Consider the following 23,466-nt stretch of genomic DNA (forward strand, 5'->3'; position numbering starts at 1 on the left):
TTACTGACAGCTATCTTGAGCTGATCCCGTGTACGTTGCGACTTGCTTTAATTATTTCAATCCTCACTCCCCACTCAGGAACTGCTCATCTCTGCCGGCGGGCTCCGGCAGTATGTGGCGCACATAAATCCATGAAGGCACTCATACAATAGATGATAAAATCTTTGAACAAAAGTACACAGATCAGCTGAGTAAAAGTGATATTTTCTATATTCCTTTCTCTCTGCTCTTTACTGTGGTTGTAACTAGATGCTTCAAGTTCCTGGCACTATAACATAAGATGGACTGTAAACTGGAGATAGGGTTTCTCTGCATAATAGCCCTGGCAGTCCGTCTGGACTCTTTGAAAAGCTGGGGTTGTATTGTTGCTGTGTTTTGTTTTGTTTTGGTCAGGGTATTTAATCACAGCACAGAAATGGAAGTAGGGAAGCTAGGTTAATACAGTTTTAAAGTGTGATGGTAAATCTGTAGAGAATTTTTCTAAGTGTCAAAATCAGGCTTATATTTGAAAAGTATTACTTTCTGCCTGTAGTAAAGCAACTCAAGAGACAAAAGGAAGGCAAAGAGACTGTTACTGCAACAGGCCACGGAAGTTATTTTAGGGATCAAAGCATGATGATGGAAGAAGTGAAGACAGAGAAAAGAGGACGGATTCTTGAAATAGTTCAGGTGCTTGACAAGCTCTGTAACTGACTGCACTGAAGGAAAGAAGGGAAAGGGAGGCTCGAGGATGCCTTTGGGTTTGTGTAACAGTTATGATTATTGTAGATGATAAGGAGGCAAGAGTAGAGGCACAGAGGTAAGGGCATTTCAGAACAATCAGGTTTTTGTTTGTGCTTTTATGTGGAGGATGCAGCTTTTGCTATGAAAAGAAAGTAACCCTTTTGGGTATGTTAGCATCTAAATGCTCATATAGCATTCGAGTAGTCACACAGGCGAGTGCTTCAAAGCTCTAGTGTGAAAGGGCCCAAGATAAAAATCAGAAAGGTATTTATATGAATAGGTCATAACAAGTATTAGCTGCATAAAGTAGGCCATCTGGGAAAGAGTGTATAGAAAGAGAAAGCCAGAGGAAAAGGTAAGAGGTTTTGTAGTTTGAGGAAGAAAATCCAATGTAGAAGGAAAATCAAAGAGAAGTGATATCAGAAGAGCCCAGAGGAATGTTTCATGAAGGAAGAGTAGAGCTGGGGGTATGGTTTAGCACGCCTGAGACCCTAGGTTCAATCCCCAGCTTTGAGAGAGGGGTTAGTGTACTGTATCACAAACTATTCAAAGATTGAATCATTAGGTTTGACCAAATGTGGACCCTGAGAAATATCGTTTTATGTAATTCCCAGGGATAAAAACCCATTTCTGGGATCTGAAGGAGCATGAAGAGGTAAAGACCACAAGTGTTTATCTGTCTTTCCATCCTTTAAGGAGTTTTGTAGAAAAATTGGGTGAAAGCAGAAGGGAAACGTACAGTTAAAGAGTTTTTGAATTTGGAGTTGGACTGCCAGTACACATGGCTCAGCGGGTAAAAGTGTTTGCCACCCAGTTTGATAACATGAGGTTGATCTCTGTGACCTCTATGGTGAAAAAAGAAGACAAACTTCCCCAAGTTGTCCTCTGATTTCCACATGCAAGATGAGGACATGCACACACACACACACACACACACACACACACACACATACACTCAGTGGTTGAGCATATATTTAGTATGTGAAAACCCTGGGTTCAAGCCCTTGCCTCTCTCCACCCAAATTGGATAGGATCCTAATAGGAGTGACTACAAAAGAAAATTATTATGGTTCTGGCACTTAGGAGACAGGAGCAGAGGGGTCCCACGTTCAGTACCAGCCTAGGCTACATAGTTCAAGACCTTAGGTTAAAAAAAAAAAAAAAAAGCAAGCAGATTGGAGTCTTCTAGAAGGTAAGCTTGTGTGTGTGCCTGCGCATGCATGCCTGTGTGCCTGTGTGTGTGTAAGCAAAATGCTGTTAAGTGGGCACATCTTTTTTTTTTTTTTTTTTAGTTAGTTGCTTTTGGTTTTTTGGTTTTTCAAGACAGGCTTTCTCTGTGTAGCCTTGGCTGTCCTGGAACCCACTCTGTAGACCAGGCTGGCCTAGAACTCATAGATATCCATCTGTCTCTACCTCCTGAGTGAAGGGATTAAAGCTGTCTTGCCACCACCACAGCCTGGCTAAATAAGCACTTTTAAAGAGAATTTTATTTTTATTTTATGGGTATGACTGTTTGCCTGCATGTACATGCGTACACCTTCAGCTTGCTGTTGGTGCCAGAGAAGTCAGATGAGGGTGGATGCGGTGGAACTGTGGAACCGGAGGTACAGATGGTCATGAGCCAGCATGTGGGAAACAACTGCTCTTAACACCTGGGGCATCTCTCTCTCTCTCTTTCTACTGGAAAGAATAGTCACTGAAATAGAGAGACTAGTTTAGGGATGATGAAAAATAACTTTTGGACATACTCAGTTTTGTAAAATATTTAAGCGAAAATTGACTACCTTAGCTAATAGTAATTTGAGCTTTGATATTATAATAGCCCTTAGGGAGAACAATACATTTTACAAAGAAACAACGCAATTCATTGACACTAGTTAAGTTATCCTGTACCAAATTAACAATGATTTATCTTGCCAAGATTCTTGGCACTTTTGTTAAGTTGGGAAAAAGCATAATAGTAATTGAAAAAGCAACTAATTATAAATAATTATAAGCCAAATTATATTTATACCACAATTAGTGTTTGAGGTGGTTCAGTAGGCAGTCGTTTCAATAAGCAACCATCAAATAATTGAACAGCTTGTAAAACACAGATATAGTCCTTTAATCTTTATTAAGTGTAACCACATCCTCCTTGAATTACTATAATAGAATAAGTAACATTTATTATATTTTGTACTAACCCATTTTGAGTTAGTTGCTTTTAAAAACATGGCAAAGTAATGCACGTACCTACTTCATCACACAGCTTCTTTCTCAACAAATTTCTTGGAGACATGTGAATCCATGCTCTTGTAAGACAAGAAGAACTAGCCTCCAGGGTTTATCCAAAGCAAATTTCAACAGTGTGTTTTGCAGTGGATTTCTCTAAGGATAATAGAGGAAGGTCACTTTGTCTTGTGACAATGATAGTTTTTAATTTTATGAGATTGGGGACTTTCTCCAAGTGTTTCCAAGTAACAAATAAGTTTGTGACCATCTTTCGCTACTTTAGATAAAATAATAGTTCGACTTGACCCCTAATTTATACTCTCTATTATCGTTAGTGAAAAGTCTAGGATGCCTGTTTATATTATTATCCTGTATCAATGAAAATCCTTCTTAGGCATTTGAAAGAGCGTTGTCTATTCGTGGGGTACTGGTGGTTGAGAGGAATACTTTCCATTAGTTCATCCCTCGAAGAATACTCCGAGAATATTATCAGATAACGACGTAGTATACTTAATAAAGCTAGTTCCTAGAAAGTTTTGCAAACTAAATCTCCACCAGTTGACCTCATGGAGCACAGGTTGATAAAGGCGGCTGTTGCACTCAGCCAACTCCTACGCTAGGCTCCGGGCAAGGCGCTCGGTGGGAGGTAGGTAGCGCGCCGGAGCCCTCCGAGGCCGGGCGCCACGTTGCTTTTCTCGTTTGAAATAGGAAGACAACGCTTCTGGCTATTGTGTAAACCGGTCGAGAGCCGCCTTCATCCCCACATCAGATAAAAGCACGAGTAGAACTGAAGCGCATTCCAATTCGACCCCGGGCAACGCGTACGTCACTGACAAAGGTTGAGTTTTATTGCCTCGGCTGCGTTCGTCTCGAGGAGACATATGAAAAAGAGAATGATTAAAAAAAAAAAAAAAAAACTCGTCTGAAACGGGGACCTGCCCAGGATCAAAGCCACCGCGCCGACCCAGCGGCGGCCACCGCCCCCGCCGAGCCCCGCAGACACCCCTCCAGACTCCCCCGCCTGTCCTCCGCCAGCCTGCGGTCTGCAGCGCGGAACAGCCTTGCCTCCCGCCCAGCTCTCCCCGCCAGCCCGGCTCCCCAAGTCCCCAGCCGGACAACGGCGAGGGCTGCCGCCCGGGGGACAGCGGCAGCTCCCTCCGCAGGCGAGCGAGCCGGGAGTTCCCCCCTGCCCTCCCAGGAGGCCCACTCCCAGCCAGCCGGCGCCCGGCGACGTTTGACTGACACGGCGCCGCGCCTATGAGGCCCCGGGGGCGGGGCTACCGCGTCACTTCCTGTCCTGCCGGGGAGGATGCCTTATATAAGGTCTGCGCTCACGCAGAACCCTCGCTTACACAGTATGGCCGGCGACATTAGCTAGCGCTCGCTCAACTCTCTCTTAACGGGAAAGCAGCGGACTACCAGAGACTGAACTGTATCTGCCTCTATTTCCAACAGACTCACGTTCAACTTTCGCTCACAAAAAAAAAAAAAATTCGCCGGGAGAATTTTATTAGTCCTTTTTTTTTTTAAAAAAAAGTTAATATAAAATTATATCAAAAAAAGAAAAAAAAAAGGAACCTGAACTTTAGTAACACAGCTGGAACAATCCGCAGCGGCGGCGGGAGCGGCGGGAGAAGAGATTTAATTTTAGTTGATTTTCTGTGGTTGTTGGTTGTTCGCTAAAGTCGCACGGTGATGGAAGCTGCACATTTCTTCGAAGGGACCGAGAAGCTGCTGGAGGTCTGGTTCTCCAGGCAGCAGTCCGACGCAAGCCAGGGATCTGGGGATCTTCGCACCATCCCGAGGTGGGTGCCGGGGCCTGGCGGGGGGCGGGGAGGCGGCGGGGGTGGCGGCCTGCGGCGGGGCCGGGCCGGCGGGCGGGAACCGGCTTCTCCCGCCGCCGTTGCGGGGCCGCCCGCCCTGGGGGAGGGGAGGAGGCCGGCGCGGGCGGCCGCGTGCTCAGGTAACGTCCCCGGCGGGGCCCGGGCGGCCGGGCCTCGGGCAGGTGTGGCTGGCGTCGCGGGGCCTCCCCGGCGCGGGCTGGGCGGGAGCGGCCGTGTCGCAGTGCCGGGCCCGCGGCCGAGCCCGTCCGGGGCCCGCGCCCCGGCTCCCCTGACCTTGGGTTGTGTAACCTGTTCCGGAGTCGAGCGCGGCGGGGCGGTGGACGCTGGTCGCCTGCTCTCCCCCCCGGGGCCCGGGAGCCTGTTTAATGCCTCTGAGCCGCAGCGGGGGAGCCCGGGGAGGCCCCCCGCGCCGGCGGGACGTCGCGCCGAGAGCTGTCGGCCATCGCCCCGCGGGGACCGGCGGATCGCGCCTGCAAGTGTGGCCGGCGGCGTGCGTCCGCGGGCTCCGCCGAGCCGCTCGGCGCGCTGAGGCGACCCGGGGCGGCGGAGGAACCGGCGTGGTCCGGTTCATTGAGAGGCGGACCAATGAGCTCCCAGGCTCTTGCAGCGAGCCTGGCCCCAGGGTGTGGACCAATGGGCGTTTTAGGAATGTTGGCTGCGCGTTGCAACCGTTCTCTGACAAAAAAGCGAGCCGAGGATCCCGGCGGCCACGTGCCGCCGAGACTTTAAGGCACACTGGGAAACGCAGTTCCGACGAGTTGGCTGCGGACGTTTCCCATTGTACGGGGAAGTGCAGCCGGAGCGACGTAGAGATCTCGGCTTGAAAGCCTCGGGTGACACGTGTGTCGTTTTCCCCTGGCAGCAACAGTTTTCACGTGGATTTGCTCACAATGACCGTGGAGAGGCTTATTCCTTTCAGGAACAGTAAGCTGGTGATTGTGGTAGGCGTCTTGAAAAGCTAGTGCTGCCGGGATCATTTCCTAGAAAATCTTGGTGGTAGGGACCGAATGAGGAGGGTTCTAGGAAATTACCAAAACCGTCTGGAAACGAAGCGATCTATCTGTAACACCTTTAGGAAAGGGAAGATTTTTGTTCTCAACTTCCTAGTTGAAAATTCCAGAGGTTAAGAGCACTGGATGCTTTTCCAGGGGACCCAGGCTCAATTCCCAGCACCCACGAAGCAGCTCACAACCATTTGTAACTCGGGTTTCAGGGGCCTTGACCCCTTGTGGGTCGTGTACAGTAGGCAAAACACCCATAGGTGTCAAATAACATGTTTATTAACATGTAAATGCTTTTTAAAATGGCTCCTGAGTAGAGGAAAGATGGGCCTTTTTAAGAAGGCAAACTATTTTGTTTTTCAATTTTTTTCCCTGAGACAGGGTTTCTCTTGCTGTGCTCTAGACCACGTTGATCTCTAACTCAGAGATCCATCCACCTGAGCCTTGCAAGTCTTAAGATTAAAGATGAGTGCCACCGACCCGTGCTTTCTTTAATTGTTTGAAAACCAGAAACTGGAATTTTTTATGTGCTTTGTAGATATTTATAGCTAGTTTTAATCAAGTAGTAGCTGAGATCTATCAAAAGAACTGAAAGACTTCACTGCTATTTTAAACTGAAACCGTAACCAAGGAGTAATAGGATTAAATAAACTATTTACAGTTATTAACAGTTTCTGATTCTGTTCTTTTTTAGACCAAGGCTGCAGAAGAAAACAATATTAGTAATATAAAATGTTAGGTATTAAAGATGGCAAGTCGTAGTTTGATGTAGTTATTTTTATCCAGACTTTGAGCCCACTCAACTTTCGGGATTTTGTTGTTTGTTTGAAAACACAGTTTGGTTTTGTTTGGTTTTGTTTTTTGTAGCTTTGACTGGCCTGGAACCCTGTAGACCACGCTGGTCTTGAAACTCATTAAACTTTTTTCGTATTTGATAATCAGAAAGTTCTTACATGTCATTGCCGAAAATACCGCCCTCATTGGTTTTCAAAATGTGAACAGATGTTAAAAGAGATCATAGACAGTTAAAGAAGCAGTCTATTTTTTTACTTATTCTTTTTTTTATTAATTACAATTTATTCACTTTGTATCCCAGCTGTAGCCCCCTCCCTCATCCCTTCCCAATCTCACCCTCTCTCCCTCCCTCTTCTCATACCCCTTCCCTAGTCCACTGATAGGGGAGGTGGTCCTCCCCTTCCCTCTGACCCTAGCCTATCAGGTCTCATCAGGACTGTCTGCATTGTCTTCCTCTGTGGCCTGATAAGGCTTTCCCCCTCCTCAGGGGGAGGTGATCAAAGAGCCAGCCACTGAGTTCATGTCAGAGACAGTCCCTGTTCCCATTATTAGGGAACCCTCTTGGACACAGAGCTGCCATGGGCTACATCTGTGCAGGGGTTCTAGGTTATCTCCAGGCATGGTCCTTGGTTGGAGTATCCGTCTCAGAAAAGACCCCCTGTGCCCAGATTTTTTGGTTCTGTTCTCCTTGTGGAGCTCCTGTCCCCTCCAGGTCTTTCTATCTCCACCTTCTTTCATAAGATTCTCTGCACTTGAAGCAGTCCATTTTTAAAGCATGTTGAACACATGCCTACAGAAAGAGTTAAGAGAATAAATTTAGAAATGATTGCTTTTCATACCTTCAGCAAGAAGCAAGGGAACACCTTAAACAACACCTCCCCAGGCATGATGGTTTTGAGAATGATTCAAAGGGACTGTTTGTGTTTGCTAGTGAAAGCAGGATTATATTTCCACACTGGAAATCTACTAACTACTAAAGAGGAGGTAGTTGGGAATTAGTAGTATACACCTTTAATCCCAGTAGGGGCTAGGCAGGGGTCAGGCTGGTCTTCAAGGGAGCTTTAAGTCAGTCAGGCACTACACAGTGAGTTCTTGTCCCCAGAAAGTTAAAACAAGTGTGTAGTTGTATACATTCTGTATACAGCAGAATGCTACCAAGCAAAAATGAACCATTGATATCATGCAAAACATGAGTACTAATATAAGCAGATATGCTGAGAAAAGATGCTGGATAAAAACATACATGCTATGAGATTATATTTCTGTAAAACTAGGAAATGAAACTAATCTGACAAGATTGGTCAGTGGTGGACTGGCAGCCTTATAAATGGAGGAATGGAGTATGAAGGACCTTTGAAGAATTGCAGTGGGGGGGGCTGGGACTGCAGCAGTGGGGGCGGGGGGTGAGTGTCTTTAATCCCAGAGGAGGCAGGGGAAAGTAGATCTCTAACGCCAGTCTGCTCTACAGAGTTCAGGACAGCCATGGCTACATAGAGAAACCTGTTTCAAAAAATAAAGAATGCATTGCTGGCTGGGTATTCTGCCATCTGAGAGACAGAGGCAGACGATTGTCTATGTAAGGCAAGATCCAGGTTGGCCAGGACTACATAGACACACACTCGTGGATTAGTTGCTGAGTAGTGGAGTTGGACATCTTTTCCTGTTTGTAAGATTTCACTCTGGCAAGGACTGAGTGGATAACAGTATTTGATGAACAAGTCTGGAAAACTCAGTTTCATTCCCAAAACAAATGCACACGAAAGTTGGATAGAAACACCTCCGACCTCTGAAGAGTTGTCCTCAGACCTATACAAGTGCATCTGGCATGCTTGCCAGACACACAGGTATGTAGTAATAGAGTTTGGGTGTGATGGCACATGCTTGTCCCAGGGCTCTGATATAGACGCTGTAGGGCTTTGAATTTGAAGCTTGCCTGGTCTGCCAAGTGGGACCCTAGTGCCCCCCCCCCCAAAAAAATGTCTTTTGGGTGTGTTCTTTAGAAAATAGTTTGAACTTTGGATTCGTTTTCTCTCTCTTTTATTCAATTTAGCTTTTGAGGTGGTGTCTTATCTGTAGTTAAGCTTTGTTGGGACTTCAGGTTTCAGTCTTGTGCGACTGGCTGAGCTGTGCATACCCGTAGTCGCATCAGGAGACTGGGGCAGTAGGATTTCAGGGTCTGCATGGTTAGTGTAGGCAAAAAGGAGGCCCTGGCTCATAAAACAAACTATCTAGGGCTGGGGAGATAATTCAGTTGGCCAGATGCTAGGACTTGAACTGCATGCCTTGAACCCTGGGCAGAACCCATGTGTCATCTTGTTTAAGTTTGTGCCAGGAAGACAGGACAGGTAGTGATGGGCTGATTAAGGATACCTGTCTAAAGGGAGATGGACACACTCTTAAATTGTCCAGATGGCCAGTATGCAAATGTGCCTTTACCAGAGTGCATGCATTAAGTTTAATTTATTACTGGTAATATTTTTTTCTCTGATAGTTCCTGTTATGCCCTATTTTAAATATCTTTGCTAATCTCAAAGTCTGAAGATATTTTCTCCTGAACATTCTACATTTTATATTTAGGTATGGAATTAGATATGGCTTTTGTATATGGTATGATAGAATAGACCTTTCAGGCAAAATGGTTTCTTCTTTCCAAGCTTTAATGCTGGGACAAGGTGCAAACATACTGAAAACAGCCTTTTAGAGTACTTTTCCCCCTGAGTAGAATACTGAGTATATTTCACTGGAACGAATTACAGGCAGGTGGTGGGTACTGAGGCCTGAATTCCTTTTAATTTTTGGAAACAGAGTCTTTCTACATGGTCCTGGTTGTCTGTCCTGGAGCCATATAGATAAGCCCAGGCTGGCCTCTGAGCTCATAGAGACCTCCTGCCTCTACATACTGCATGCTAGGACTAAAGGTTTGTGCTACCAGGCCTGACTCCTGAATTCCTCTTAACTGCTGATCTGTCTCATCTCTTCAAGTGTGCCAACCCCACCCCCTTTCATAGAGGAAAAGCTTGGCTGATGCAGTTTGGTTTAAACAATTACTTAATTAGGGAAGAGTATTGGTATGGGTAATGTAGATGACTAAAGCAATGAATGATCTATGTGGGATTTTAGAGTCCACTTCATAATATATTTGAAATTAAAAAGAAAAGCATAGTTTCTTAGGGTTAAGTTTGGTGAGAAATGGTGGTTCTAACTAGCTGGGCCTGGTGGCAAATGCCAGCAGCAGGGAGTGGCACACAAGTGGATTTCCTAGTTGGGGACCAACTGGTCTACCGAATCAGCTAGGGCTACCCACTGAGAACCTGTCCAGAAAAAAGTGGTTCTGACTATAAGATCTCTTCTCTTTACAAGTCATGAGACTTTGAGCTATTCTTAGTAATAAGGTGAGGTTAGGTGGGAGATTCCAGTAGCAAATGAACTTGAGAAATAATAGCGACTTTTTAAATATGGTGGAAATGGCATTTAGAACTGGTTGGATTTTTTTTCCACAATTTATTCATTATATCTTCTGATTGAAGCCCCTCCCTCCCTTTTCCTCTCACTCCCTTCCCCTAGTCCAACGCCGAAAGCGGAATTCTTTCCTATTGCCATCTGCCCTTAGCTTGTTAAGTCTCATCACTTGGATTCTTTTCCTCTGTGGCCTGGCAAGGCTGCATCATCAGGTCAAGTAGTCAGCAGTCAGCTGAGTTCATGACAGAATGCAGCCTCTGTTCCGCATGGAACAGAGATTCCGCATGGAACAGCCTCACTAGATTCCGCATGGAAACTGAGCTGCCAATCAGCCACATCTGAGCAGGGGTCTGGGTCCTCTCCATGCATGGGCCTCTGTTGGTGCACCAGTCTCTACAGGAACCGCTGGCCTCAGCTCTTTTGTTTTTGTTGGTCTCCACTCCTCTCTTCCTCCACAAGACTCCCTGAGCTCTGCCCAAAGTTTGGCTGTGAGTTTGAACATCTGCTTCCATCCCTTTTTGGGTGAATCCTTTCAGAGGATCCTCTGTAGGAGGCTTCCATCCTGTTACCTCTCTTCCACTGCTTCTGGTGTCTATGGTTGGATATTCTTAACCTGCTTTAGGGATGTTATAAGGAAGATAAAATTTCCATTAGAGGATCATATGTCAGTATTGAAGTTATGGTCATTTTACATAGAAAGCATTTACAATGCGCTGCCAGAAAACCTTTTGGTTTGAGTTTCCCACACAAACTTTTGTTGTGGTGTGGTGCACATATTCAAGTGTTTCTTCCTGTAGGGCAGAGGGCAACTAACAGAAATCAGTTCTTTCCATTTTTCTTTTCCCTCTTCTTGTGGTTCTGGGGGTCTGTAATTACCACTGTTTACCCCAAACAAACTTATCTTTTTAGAAACATACACTGAACATTGTAGCAGCAATAGAGAAAATAATACAGATGAATTTGGGACAAGTTTTGTTAAGATGTTTGTTGCACACACATGTAGGCGCCCTTGGAGGCCAGAGAACAGCATGCAATCCCCTGTAAGCAGCCATAGGCTATGCACTAGGTTACTGCTTACATAACTACCTTGGGTTAGGGTTGTGGTGGCCTGAGATAAGAGTCTCAGAAACAGCCCTTAGTCAAGCTGTGTGCTCGCTAATTTGGTAGCTTTGGTTGAATTTTAAACAGGGACTGAGTAAGCTGCACTTTGAAACTAGCCATTTTACTTCAGGAAGTGGTATGTAATCACTTAAATTTGTAGATTAAAATCTCTGAGCAACTTGCCAGGTAGTCGCTGGATCTGACAATAGAATCTGTGTACCATCTTCAGGTGACGGAAGTGTAACTCTACTCTTGTCTCTGATTTCACTCTGCCTGCCTGCTAGTACTGTTCTGTTCTCTTGTGTAGGATTTGTGTAAAGTCTGTAGCTTACTTATACCTAATGCAGTAGGAAGCTGATAAAGAATGATGATGTACTAGCACAAGAAAGAAAGCTCTGTACGTGTTCATTGGGTACATAACTAATTTTTTTTCCAAATACCCTCAGTCCTCAGGCACCTGTACTTCTTAAACACAAACAACCTTCTCTTTATCCCTTGTCAACAACCTTTTAAAGTTTTTGTTTTGTATGTGTTTTGCCTGCATATATGTTTGTGTACCACTGAAACTGGAGTTCCATTTAATAATGAGCCTTAATGTGGGTGCAGAGAATCAAACCCAGGACCTTTGTAAGAGTAGCCAGTGCTCTTAACCACTGAGCCATCCTCTTTTTTTCTTTGTCTGGACTTGATTTAGGTGAAATGTTAAGAGTATTTGTGTCTACTTAATGATAATATACCCTTGGTTCATATTATCTTGTAGCATTTGATGGGGTTTTTTTTTTAAGCTATTAAAAATTATGCCGAGGCTAGTTTCTATACCATTTTCCATGGTTGCTGCTTGCTCTTTCTTTGAGGAGGCGTTGGTCCTTGTATACTGTAGGTGGGAGCCGAGTAACAGTTTGTGGATTATACTAGCCTGGATTTGTCACAGGTCCTGACTACATTCAGCACCCAGCTTTGTCCAGGCTGCTCAGTCCCGAGACAAATATATGTGCTTCCTCCATCTTAGCAATTTAGCATGCTTCTTCCTCAAGTAACAGTGATGTTCAAAGTAGTTAGCATTTTTTTTTTTTCTGTCATGGAATGAAAGGAAGTGGTTTAACAGTTAGACTTATCAACCAAGTGGTTTTGAAGATACATAGTATCTTACAGCCAGAGGCTCAAGAAAAGAAATCATGGCAAGAAAGATAAAATTAAAGGCAATACAGTGCTATGTATGTAGGCACAGCATGATGATACATAACTTTAATAGGGGCAAGTGAACCTCTAAATTCATGGACATCCAGAGTTAAATAATGAGACCCCCTCTCAAACAAACAAAAACCAACTATTGGAACAGTTGACTATATTAGCACATGGTGGAAGGATACCTAGTATTCTAAAGAAAGCCTTATTGGAACCTACAGTGGTCTATTCATCTATAGCAACTATGGTTATTTTTGTCTAATAAAGGCAAAACTGAGTAGGAATAATTCTCTACTCTAGCATTAAAAGTTGTATTGCTGACTTATTTTAAGAGGAAAGGCTGTATTGCTGTCCACATTATATCCAACAGGGCTTTATGCAGTTGGCTAAGGCATTTTCTAAGTTACATATTCATCCATTTAGAAACTACAGTGGAAGCTGGGTGCTGGTGGCACATTGGAGGCAGAGGCAAGTGGATCTCTTGAGGCCAGCCTGGTCTACAGAGTGAGTTTGAGGACAACCAAAGCTAAAGCAGAAACTTTGTTTGGAAAGAGAGAGAACATTGGAGTTGGTGATAATGATGGAAGATGTGTGCTTTATTCCTGAACACTACACCAAGATTACTAGCCTATATTAATTATTGCAACAAATTGGTCTGCTTGGAAGCAGAATTACAGGTTTTAAGTATAGCATTCAAACTGATAGCTAATAAAGCCAACACATTAGGATCACATACTAGTATACTGGTTGGAAATTATTAAACTATCAAAGCTTAGTAAAACATGTAATTCATATCCTATTTGTATATACTTCTTTTTTTAAAGGATACTTTCTTATTGATTTAGGTCAGCATTTCTTACTTGGAGACAGTTGCTACCCAGGAGAAATTTGGCAACGTTTGGAGATATTTTTTGGTTGGCACAACTTGGGACAGGGGTGTTGCTTCTGGCATATAGATGGATAAAGGCCAAGGATGTTTGTACCCCATGCAATGAGCTCAAACACAAACAAGGAAGTACATGGATTAGAATGTCTACAGTAGGTATTGAAGTAACTGATGCTGAAAAGTCAGGCAGTGGTGGCACGCCTTTAATCCCCAGCACTTGGGAGGCAGAGGCAGGTGGATCTCCCAGTTCAAAGCCAGCTAGCGCTAGAGGAACCCTGTCTTGAAAAAAACAGAAAAGATACTGGGGAGCCAAAAACCAAAGATGGTGATTTTTGAGAAAAGGCCCAAAGTAGTACATGCTCTTTGCTTATGATAGTAAGCAAGGTATTGGAAAGATGTGATAAAGAGTAATCGCTGCTCTTGCAGACAACCCAGGTTGGCTTCCCAGCCGCGTTGTGGTAGCTTACAAGCATTTGCAGCTTCAGTTCCCTAGGATCTGACATCCTCTCTTGGCCTCCGTGGGTGCTGCATGCATGTTGTACACAGACACATGCTGCAGGTGACCGCACACATAAAAGTGTTTGGTAGTTTAGTCACAGCACGCAGGAATCAGGTGGGTAGATCTCTTTGAGTTGAGGCCAGGACTTGTACATACTGAAAAATCCAGGGCAATCCAGTGGAGCCCTGTCTCATAGAGCAACAAACAAATAATAAGTAGATGAAGTGGTTTCAGTTTACTCTGCAACATTTTGTTTAAAATCTGTTTTAGCTGAGTGTGGTGGTGCACACCTATAATCCCAGGCAGAGGCAGGCAAATTTGTAGGGCAGCCTGGTCTACAAAGTAAGTCCGTGACAGCCAGGGCTACACACAGAAACCTTGTCTTGGGGTGGGGGTGGAAAGGAGAGACTAGAAATATAACTCAGTGTCGAGTGCTTGTTTAGTGTGTGGACAGCACTCAGTCTCTAGCATTGGGGAAACATTTTCTTGAAATGAATAAAGTCTGGTAGAAGAAACAGCACTGTTAATTGTATTTTCTATTGAATAACAGATCTGAGTGGGATGTCCTTTTGAAGGATGTGCAGTGCTCGATCATAAGTGTGACAAAGACTGACAAGCAGGAAGCTTATGTACTCAGGTGAGTCCTGCAGAGAGTTAACTGAGAAGCTACTGTTCTAATCACAGCCTTTGTGAAATACTGAATATCTTCTCGCCAGAATCTGTTTTTTTTTTTTTTCTCCAGTTTTAAGACTGGTATAAAATGTAATTTTTGTGTTTCTAGGTAGTTTTTTCTTTTAAGCCTTGCTAGCAGCTCTTGATGGTTGCCATGTTTCCCACATAGTTAGCAGCAATGACTGTTGGGTGAAAGAAAAACATTTTATTATGATACCACACACACACACACTGATCTCTGCCCCAATTTCTGACAAGGTATGAAATTTTGCTCCATTAAGTCAGGTTGCTGTATTAGTATAAAAAAAGCCATTAACCAAATTAGGTGTGACGTTAGTTTAATCAATAAATGCTTTGAATGGTTAGTTTATACTGTGGGCCTTAGGCCTAGCACTAAATAATATACACTAATACTTGATTTTGTTTTTACCTAAGTGTGTTTGGCTTGAGCAGAGATGTTTAACAGAATGCTTATGCACCATACCAAGTAGATAATACTATGCAAAAACATTGATTTCCTCACAAAATTTGTTACCTAGTTAAAGAAATGAAAAAGGCATGTTATCAGTGGTGCCCACGATGAGGTGAAGTGAGTCCAGGACAGCCAGGAATACACAGAGAAGCGCTGTCTTGAAAACAAACAAAACAAAAGGGGAAAAAAGGAGAAAAGAAAAATGAAATTACACAATTGCAGGAAAATGGGTGGACTTGGAATGTATATTATTTAAGCAAGGTCATACGAATGCATGTTCAGAATCTAGCCAATTGTATATGTATGTAGAAGAAAGAATAAGAAAGGCTAAATATTAGGGGGAAATGAATGTATATTATAGGATATAACACATAAAAGGACATAAAGCTAATTGTTTTTCTAATTATGTTGTAGATTATTTGGTGTTGGTGGATAAGTACATAAAATACATTCATCAGCGATGGAAAAATCACAAATATTGATGAACTAATAGATTAGTTGTAGTTTCCATAATATTGGTGTAGAAATGATTGTGAAACTTTGTGTTGCAGTGAGAGTAGCATGTTTGTCTCCAAGAGACGTTTCATTTTGAAGACATGTGGTACCACCCTCTTACTGAAAGCACTGGTTCCCCTGTTGAAGCTTGCTAGGGACTACAGTGGGTTTGATTCGATTCAAGTAAGTGCTCAGACACCTTATTTAAAACTGATGAGTAGTTTCTGTTTTGGTTGGGTTTTAACATTTTACCTCAAAGGAAGGCATTAAACTCTCAATTTTGGTTTCTTTGCACCTGTGGTTGGGACTGAACCCAAGGCTTCAGGCCTGGTAGTCAAATGCTCTGTCATTAAGTTACACTGCCTGCCAATATTGTTTTGGGCTTTGGCTTTTTGTTTTGTAATGTGGATGTTATCACATAGACCAGGCTTGCCTCAAACTCAGTCCTCCTGCCTCTCCCTCCAGAGTTCTGGAGTTACAGGTGCATGTTGCCACACCCAGCCTGTTCTGTAGTCTGGGAAGAACTGGGGTGTGTCTGGTGTTGGAGACCTGGCTGTCTTCAAACTACACTCTTGCTTCAGTGTCCTTAGTGTTAAGAGTAAAGCTGCCGGCCGCCATACTCACCCCACTAGTGCAGTCTGGTGGGTACTCAGCTAGCCTGTAGGATATCTCAAATGTGGGCACCACTTGTGTTGCTGATTATTGAAAAACACTTGACACTCAAGCCTGACATCTTGAGTTTTATGCTCAGAACCCAGCAAAGCTAGGGAAAAGAAGTGACTCCAAATCTGTTCTCTGACCTCCACATGCACACCGTGGTACACATGTGCACACGACATAAGACCTAGTCATCTCTGTTGTCCCATGGTTTTTGCTTACTTAACTTTTGAAAACCACCACTACAAGCTGGATGTGGCTGCACACTTGGGATCCCAGAGCTTCAAGGGGGGGAGGGGGCCGCATTAATGGTCTACATAGTACGGCCTTGTTTGTTTATTAATGTATATGAATGTTTTTGCGAGCTACATGTATGTGTGTGCCTAGTGCCCATGGAGGCCAGAATAGGGCACCAGATACCTGGGGCTGAGTTAGATAGGGCTTGTGAGTGTCCATGTGAGTGCTGGGAATCAAACTTAAGGCCTTTAAAAGAATCACTATTTTATTTTCTATTCCAGTTTAAGTACATTGCAAGCCAAGTGTGGTGACTCATATCTGAAATCCCAGCTCTCAGGGAGACAGAGGCAGGCAGGTCTCTGTGAGTTTGAGGCTAGCCTGGTCTACAACAACAGAAAGTACTTTGCAGTAGTGAAAGCAAATGTACCAGTGTTGTCCAGGTGGCTGATTTGTGTGCTTCACGGTTGCAACTTGAAATATTTTGTAAAGTTTTAATTTTGTTGGCTTTTCTATATGTAGAAAATTGGTTTGGAAAGATTAAAAATCTTTCTTTCTCTTTTAAGAGCTTCTTTTATTCTCGTAAGAATTTCATGAAGCCTTCTCACCAAGGGTACCCACACCGGAATTTCCAGGAAGAAATCGAGTTTCTTAATGCAATTTTCCCAAGTAAGTAAAAGTAGAATGTAAGAATCCTTGCCTTCTGAAGTAGGGGCACAATCATTTAAAGATGGGTACGTGTTTTGTTGGCTGGTTTTGTTTTGATTTCTGAGATGGGGCCTCACGATGTAGCCCTTGCTGGTTTGGGTCTGGCCTGCAACTCAGCGTTTGTTTTAGATTGTTGGGCATACATACATGTAAATGTACACTTCATGTTAGTTCCGTGCTTATTTGTTTCCCCTGCTTATCTGGATGTCATAAAGATTTCAGACATTTTAGTTAGGTGGGTAAAACAACAAATTTTATTCTTGTAAAAACAGTATGGGCAGAATGTTGTGGAAAGCAAGGCCCTGGCTACTAGGCTGAAGAAGCCCATGAACCTAAGCACTCAGGGCAGTCAGGTCCAGATAGTGAGAATATGTTTCAAAAACAGCAGCTATGTGGATAGCTCAATTAGTTGGAAGTTGCTTACTACACAAGACCCAAATTTGATTTCCAGTACCTACATTTAAAATAAAAACAAAGGTAGCCAGGTGTGGTGAAGGGGGAGTTTGTAATGCTGGTGCTCGGGAGGTAGAGACTAATAGATACCAGTCGCCTGGCCTGGCCTGTTCTTGGGACTTAGGCCAGTGTTTCAGCAAATGTGGGCTTACAGGAATAGATTTAAAGGTGAAAACCTGGGATTAAAGTATGTATAGTTCACAAGTAGTGTTGAATTTGTACCTCACATGTATGAAGCCCTGAATTTGATCTTCAGTACTGCAAGAAATAAAAGACTTCAGACACTTAGCAGTTATTTTTAACATTGAACAAACACTACTCTGGGTATGTACTTGCTTTGCTTACTAAGGGAAATCTTGAAACAGTTTGGGAAGGATATGTAAATAAAACAACTTATATTAAGCAGTTGTTTCTCCAGGCAGATCTCTGTGAATCTGATCTACAAAGAGGGTCCAGTTCAGCCAAAGCTACACAGAAAAACCCTGTCTCAAAAAAGTACTTGTTGCTTGCAAAGGACTCAGGTTCCTGGTTTCCACATGGTTAATAGATCTTGCCTCTGTGGGCATAAAACACCCATGTGGTGTAGCAAACTCATACAAACAGACAGCAAAACACATGATTTTCCTATTAGAATTCACCCGCTTTAATTTCCCTTCTGAGGACATCACCAATCAGTGGCAAATACTGTTTATTGAATGGCTGGTAATGTGCCATCCTGTTAAGTAAATTTTTAAAACTACTCTTTCCTCACAGATGGAGCAGCATATTGTATGGGACGTATGAATTCTGACTGTTGGTATGTAATTTTGATTTTGGCTTTATTGCCTATGTGTGTGTGTTTGTTTGTTTTTTTAGGGGAGGGAATGTTTTAAGCTAGACCTGGTAACCCACACTTATTAATTCTAGCTACTCTGGAGGCTGAGGTGATTGGAACAAGGCCAGTAAAGGCAACTTGGTGAGAAAGAAAGAAGGGTGGGAGGATAGTTGAGTGGTACGGCGTTACTTTACCTAGCATGTGAGCACCCGAGGATGGTTACTGTAAAGGGGAATCTGGAGGGTAAAAGTTGTTCTGTTTTAAGATTTATTTATTTTTATTTTATGTGCAGTGCTGTTTTGCCTGCATGTATATCAGTGAAGGTGCCAGATATTCTAGAACTGGAGCTACCGACAAGTTGTGAGCTGCCGTGTGGGTGCTGGAAGGTGAAACCAGGTCCTCTGGAAGAGCAGCCAGTCCTCCTAACCTGAGCCCTCTCTCCAGCCCCCAAGTTGTGTTGTTTTTTAAGCAAAGTTGGAGTTTGGAGTTTTTGTTGTTTTGGAGGCAGTTTAAAAGTGCAAGTTTTGTCTGTATGCTTGATCATGTTCATCTCCCACTCCTACCTATAACTTTTCCCTGATTTCCCACCAGGTGATGGTAGTACATGCCTCTTTCCTTTTATTATTATCAGTTATTATAATTTATTCAATTTGTATTCCAGCTGTAGCCCCCTCCCTAGTCTCCTCCAGATCCCTCTCTCTTCTTCCCCATACCCCTCGCCTAGTCCACAGATAGGGGAGGACATCTCCCCTTCCATCTGACCCTAGCCTATCAGGGCTGGCTCCATTGTCTTTCTCTATGGCCTGGCAAGGCTGCACCTCCCCCCCCCCAGGTGTTCAGAGAGCCAGCCACTGAGTTCATGCCAGAGACAGCCCCTGCTCCTATTACCAAGGAACCAGCTTGGAGGCTGAGCTGAGCTGCCCATGGGCTACATCTGAGCCCCAGTTGTCTAGGCAATCTCCATGCATGGTCCTTGGTTGGAGTATGGTACATGCCTTTAATCCTAGCAGAGGTGGGTAGATCTGAATTGGAGGCCAGCCTGATTTGGCGTGAATTCTAGAACAGACAGGTCTACATGGTGACACCTGTCTCAAAAAAAAACTAAATAAAAGTAAATAAAGGGATGAGTGAATAATAGTCTTGTTTGTTTGTCTGTCTGTGTGTTTGTTTGTTTGTTAGCTGGCCATGTACTAGAGTTTGGTCAACCCACCTGGAAGCCTTGAAGAACAAATGACTTGACTCAGAGGCCATTGCTTGTCTCTGGTTTTAAAGTGTGGTTATTATGGGATGGAGCATGATCCTTTTTAAAAGGAGTTTTCATGTGTAGCTGGCTTTTTCTGTAGACCAGAGTCAGTGTAAGGCTTATTCTGGACTGCCGGGTCCATTGTAGAAACTCTACTTTACTTCTACATAGGTACCTGTATACTTTGGATTTCCCAGAGAGCCGAGTAATCAATCAGCCAGATCAAACCCTGGAAATTCTGATGAGTGAGCTTGACCCAGCAGTTATGGACCAGTTCTACATGAAAGACGGTGTTACTGCAAAGGATGTCACTCGTGAGAGTGGAATTCGTGACCTGATACCAGGTTCTGTCATTGATGCCACGCTGTTCAATCCTTGTGGCTACTCAATGAATGGAATGAAATCAGATGTAAGAAATTGAAGTTTGGACAATTATTTCAGTGTTTGTATTTTCTCCTTTCTGTTACTAACAACAAAATTCCTCTTTCAGGGAACATATTGGACTATTCACATCACTCCAGAACCAGAATTTTCTTATGTTAGCTTTGAAACAAACCTAAGTCAGACCTCCTATGATGACCTGATCAGGAAAGTTGTGGAAGTTTTCAAGCCAGGAAAATTTGTGACCACCTTGTTCGTTAATCAGGTAATTTGACTTCTGGCCTTCTTGGGCCATACAGGGGCTTGCACATCCAGCCCAACGACTATGGTTGCTGGGAACAATAAAGCCTAAAGGGCTTTGCTACAGGATGTTGCAAGGTGACAGCTACACCTAGTCACCGAGCTATACGGCAGGGCCATTTACTGTGGCTGCTGGGCAGAGACCTTACATGTTTCATTACTGTTTCGTCAGTCTTGTGTGGCACCCAGGTAGTGAGTTGTACTGATGCTCCCTGTGGATACCTGGTCAGAGACCATCGACACTCCTTCCCAGCCCATGAGGAAAATCAAATAAAACGCCACATTTGGGGCTGCAGAGAGTTCAGCAGTTAGAGAGCACTTGGCTTTGTCAGAGGACCTGAGTTCAGATCTCACTCCTGCAGCAAATGGCTCCAGAGGCTGCAATACCAAAGAGCCGGACGACCTGTCTCTGATCTCATGGCATATGCACATGTGCTCATACACACATAAAGACATGGTTCAAATCAAATACATCTTTTAAAATACACAGTTTTAAAACATCACCATTTGTCTGGAAATAATCTACAAAAGTGCTAACGTTTGTTTCTATTTTTTCCCCAGAGTTCTAAATGTCGCACAGTGCTTTCTTCACCCCAGAAGATTGAAGGTTTTAAACGTCTTGATTGCCAGAGTGCTATGTTCAATGATTACAATTTTGTTTTTACCAGTTTTGCTAAGAAACAGCAACAACAGCAGAGTTGATTAAGAAAAATGAAGAAGAAAAAGCGCAAAAAGAGAAGACACACAGGAGGTGGTGGCCGCTTTCTAGATGTTGACACTGGGGGCTGTGCTCTCCATGACCACCACCTTGTAGTTGCAGAAAGCCCTAGGTGTAATGATAGTGTAATCATTTTGAAGTGTATGCATTATTATATCAAGGAGTTAGATATCTTGCATGAATGCTCTCTTCTGTGTTTAGGTGTTCTACGCCACTCTTGCTGTGGAATTGAAGTGCATGTAGAAAAGAACTTTGACTGTATGAATCTTTACGACACTTGTGAAAATGATTCAATTTGGTTTATGCACAGTGTAATATTTCTGCAGGCATCGTCCAAAATCCCCCACAGACAAGGCTTTCGTCCTCATTAGATGCTGGCCTCAGCTGACCATCTGCGACTGTTCAATTGCTGCCAGAGTTTTTACATCCAGTTACCTCCACTTTCTAGAGCATATTCTCTACTAACGTTATTCAAAATCAATTTTTACTTCATACAGGTGTTTTATGCAATGGCAATTAAAAGTTTTTCTTCCACAAGTTGAGTCCTTGTAAGAAAATAATTCCAGTTACTGTTTTGTGTTCTACTGTTCAATAGTTTGTACATTTGTAGCCCTGTGATTGATTTCTCCTCTCACCTTCTCAGCTCTTTCCTTCACTTCCCCCCCTGATACAGCAATACACTGTTACACTGTGGGCTTATGTAACAATCTTACACCCCAGGTGGGGGAATTTAGACATGGTCCCTGGTGTAATTTTTTTTCTAAGACATAAGGAATGTGGCCTTCTTATTGGCATGAACTTCTGTGGAAGATAAATGACAAAACTGTATCAAATGAAAAGAATTGAAGTCTCTGAGGGTGATTAGCAGGAAAACCCACTAAGAAAAAAAAAAAAACTGCATTGTGTATGGTGGTTGAGTGTTTTTAATTCCAGCATTCAGGAGTTAGGGCTACAGAAGAGAAACCCTATCTTCAGTGGAAACAGTGGGCTATGCCGTGCACTTCAATTAGCTTTAATGGAGTGCCTGCCCTGCCTTCACCAACTTACCAAGTAGCTATAGGAAGAATGGTCACCAAGTCAATGCAGAAGCTAAATCCTAAAGGTTAGAACCTTTAGGATTTAAAGGTAAAAGTACGGTGCCCTTTTTCCTTTAGCCACCATTGCCACCAATTACTCCTAAAGGAAAATTTGACCTTTCCATCTAAGACTTAAAAGTTGTAACTTTTTGTGATGCCTGTGAGCTGTCTGTTCTGTGTGGTCTTCCTTTCACCATGGTGTCACGTGATCAGATGAATGGCTGACCAGCAAGGAGCTACCCAGGCACTCGGCCAGATAGTGAGTGTAGGAACAGAACAGCGCTGAAGATACTTAGCGGGACTAGAAACACGGCTTTCAAGAGTTGCCATGTTAGTGGTGTTTGCAAATACTTTGAGATTTAAACAGCTAAGAAACGGAAAAAAATTTTATTTATTGCCCCTGTACTATTTTCTGGGTAGTTTTCTGGACTGATGCAGTGATATTTTGTTCCTTCTGTATTTATAATGAAACACTTTTTTAGTGTTTCTAAGCATATAGACTCTACTTGGTTTGAAATCAAGTGGTTGGAACACTGATTTTTTTTTTTTTTTTTAACACATGCTGTTGATTGAATGCTTCCTTGGGGAAGCTTTCAGTTAGCACTACCAGTCTGATTCTGTAAAGAGCAGAGCACCTAATTGCGATTTGGAGGACCAGTGTTTATTTAAGCTGGATTTTTGTGACCCGGTAGATTTTGGCTTGAGGTCTGACCCCCGATCTTACAGAATTAAGAATTCTAATGTTGACATTTGCATAGGTTTGTGTGGAAAAAAGCCTAGAAAAACTGTAGCTTGAATAGTGATCCTAGTGTGATTACGGGAGGGGAAGTTTTGGTGCCATAATTTCTCTTCGTTGGTGTTGGTTTTTTAATCAGTTGAGATGTATTTCTGTACCACATTGTAAGCTTAAATAAAAGTTTGCTTAATTGTCTAGTAACATTCAGAAAGTTTTCTGTTGCTTGCTGTCTACTTAACCAAAAACCAGAGAACTTCAAACATTTGTAGGTAGATGTTACACACAAGCCGTCAGTAGAGAGCTTCATAAGAAGTACAGTCTTTCACTGGAGTTTGGCTGGACGCCACCTCTTCTGGTCTTTTTTTTTTTTTTTTTTTTAACTTAGGTCATTATGTTCTGATTTTCTCAGGATGGACTTAAGTTAGATGCTTTGTTTTGGTTTTTTTCTTAGACTGACTCTAGAAGAAGGATGAGGCAAGAGGCTCACTTGAGCCCTATAGGTATATGTTTGTGTACCACCTAGGGAAAAAAAAATGGTGTTTGTGTGTGACACAGACTTGTTAATGTGAATTTCATTGTTCGTTAATGAGCATTTTTAAGATTTGTGCTTGTGTCAGTAAGTGAATAACTGTTACTAATTCTGTTTCTGGCTCCCCAGTGTTTTATTGTAATGGAAGAGGCACTGCTGGCTCCTGTTGGATCCTATCCCTTCCTGCCTTCAGAGACTCCCTTGAATTGCTCGTGTTTCAGTTGAGTTCAGTACTTTCCTGATTCTGGTTTTCTTCTTTACTTTCCTTTGA

General features: G+C 43.2%; 1 protein-coding gene across 1 annotated transcript; it reads left to right on the forward strand.

Annotated features, from left to right (window-relative positions):
* The first annotated feature begins 4,279 nt into the window (after positions 1–4,279).
* Positions 4,280–22,869, forward strand: Amd1 (adenosylmethionine decarboxylase 1). Its single transcript, XM_055615908.1, has 8 exons — positions 4,280–4,742; positions 14,258–14,344; positions 15,403–15,529; positions 16,804–16,906; positions 18,152–18,194; positions 19,627–19,864; positions 19,946–20,101; positions 20,698–22,869. The coding sequence occupies exons 1-8, from the start codon at positions 4,633–4,635 to the stop codon at positions 20,836–20,838; spliced, it is 1,005 nt and encodes a 334-aa protein (XP_055471883.1). The 5' UTR covers positions 4,280–4,632; the 3' UTR covers positions 20,839–22,869.
* Positions 22,870–23,466: the final 597 nt, after the last annotated feature.

This window comes from Psammomys obesus, unplaced genomic scaffold, assembly GCF_907164565.1.
Source record: "Psammomys obesus unplaced genomic scaffold, mPsaObe1.curated_primary_1811, whole genome shotgun sequence".
NCBI classification, from domain to species: Eukaryota; Metazoa; Chordata; class Mammalia; order Rodentia; family Muridae; genus Psammomys; species Psammomys obesus.

What these genes read in the sequence shown, in the direction of transcription:
- Amd1 (XM_055615908.1), top strand. Translation starts at nt 4,633, where the DNA reads ATGGAAGCTGCACATTTCTTCGAAGGGACCGAGAAGCTGCTGGAGGTC. An exon ending in CGTATGAATTCTGACTGTTG is followed by an intron (nt 18,195 to 19,626) that starts GTATGTAATTTT and finishes ACTTCTACATAG; the next exon opens with GTACCTGTATACTTTGGATT. An exon ending in TGAATGGAATGAAATCAGAT is followed by an intron (nt 19,865 to 19,945) that starts GTAAGAAATTGA and finishes TTCCTCTTTCAG; the next exon opens with GGAACATATTGGACTATTCA.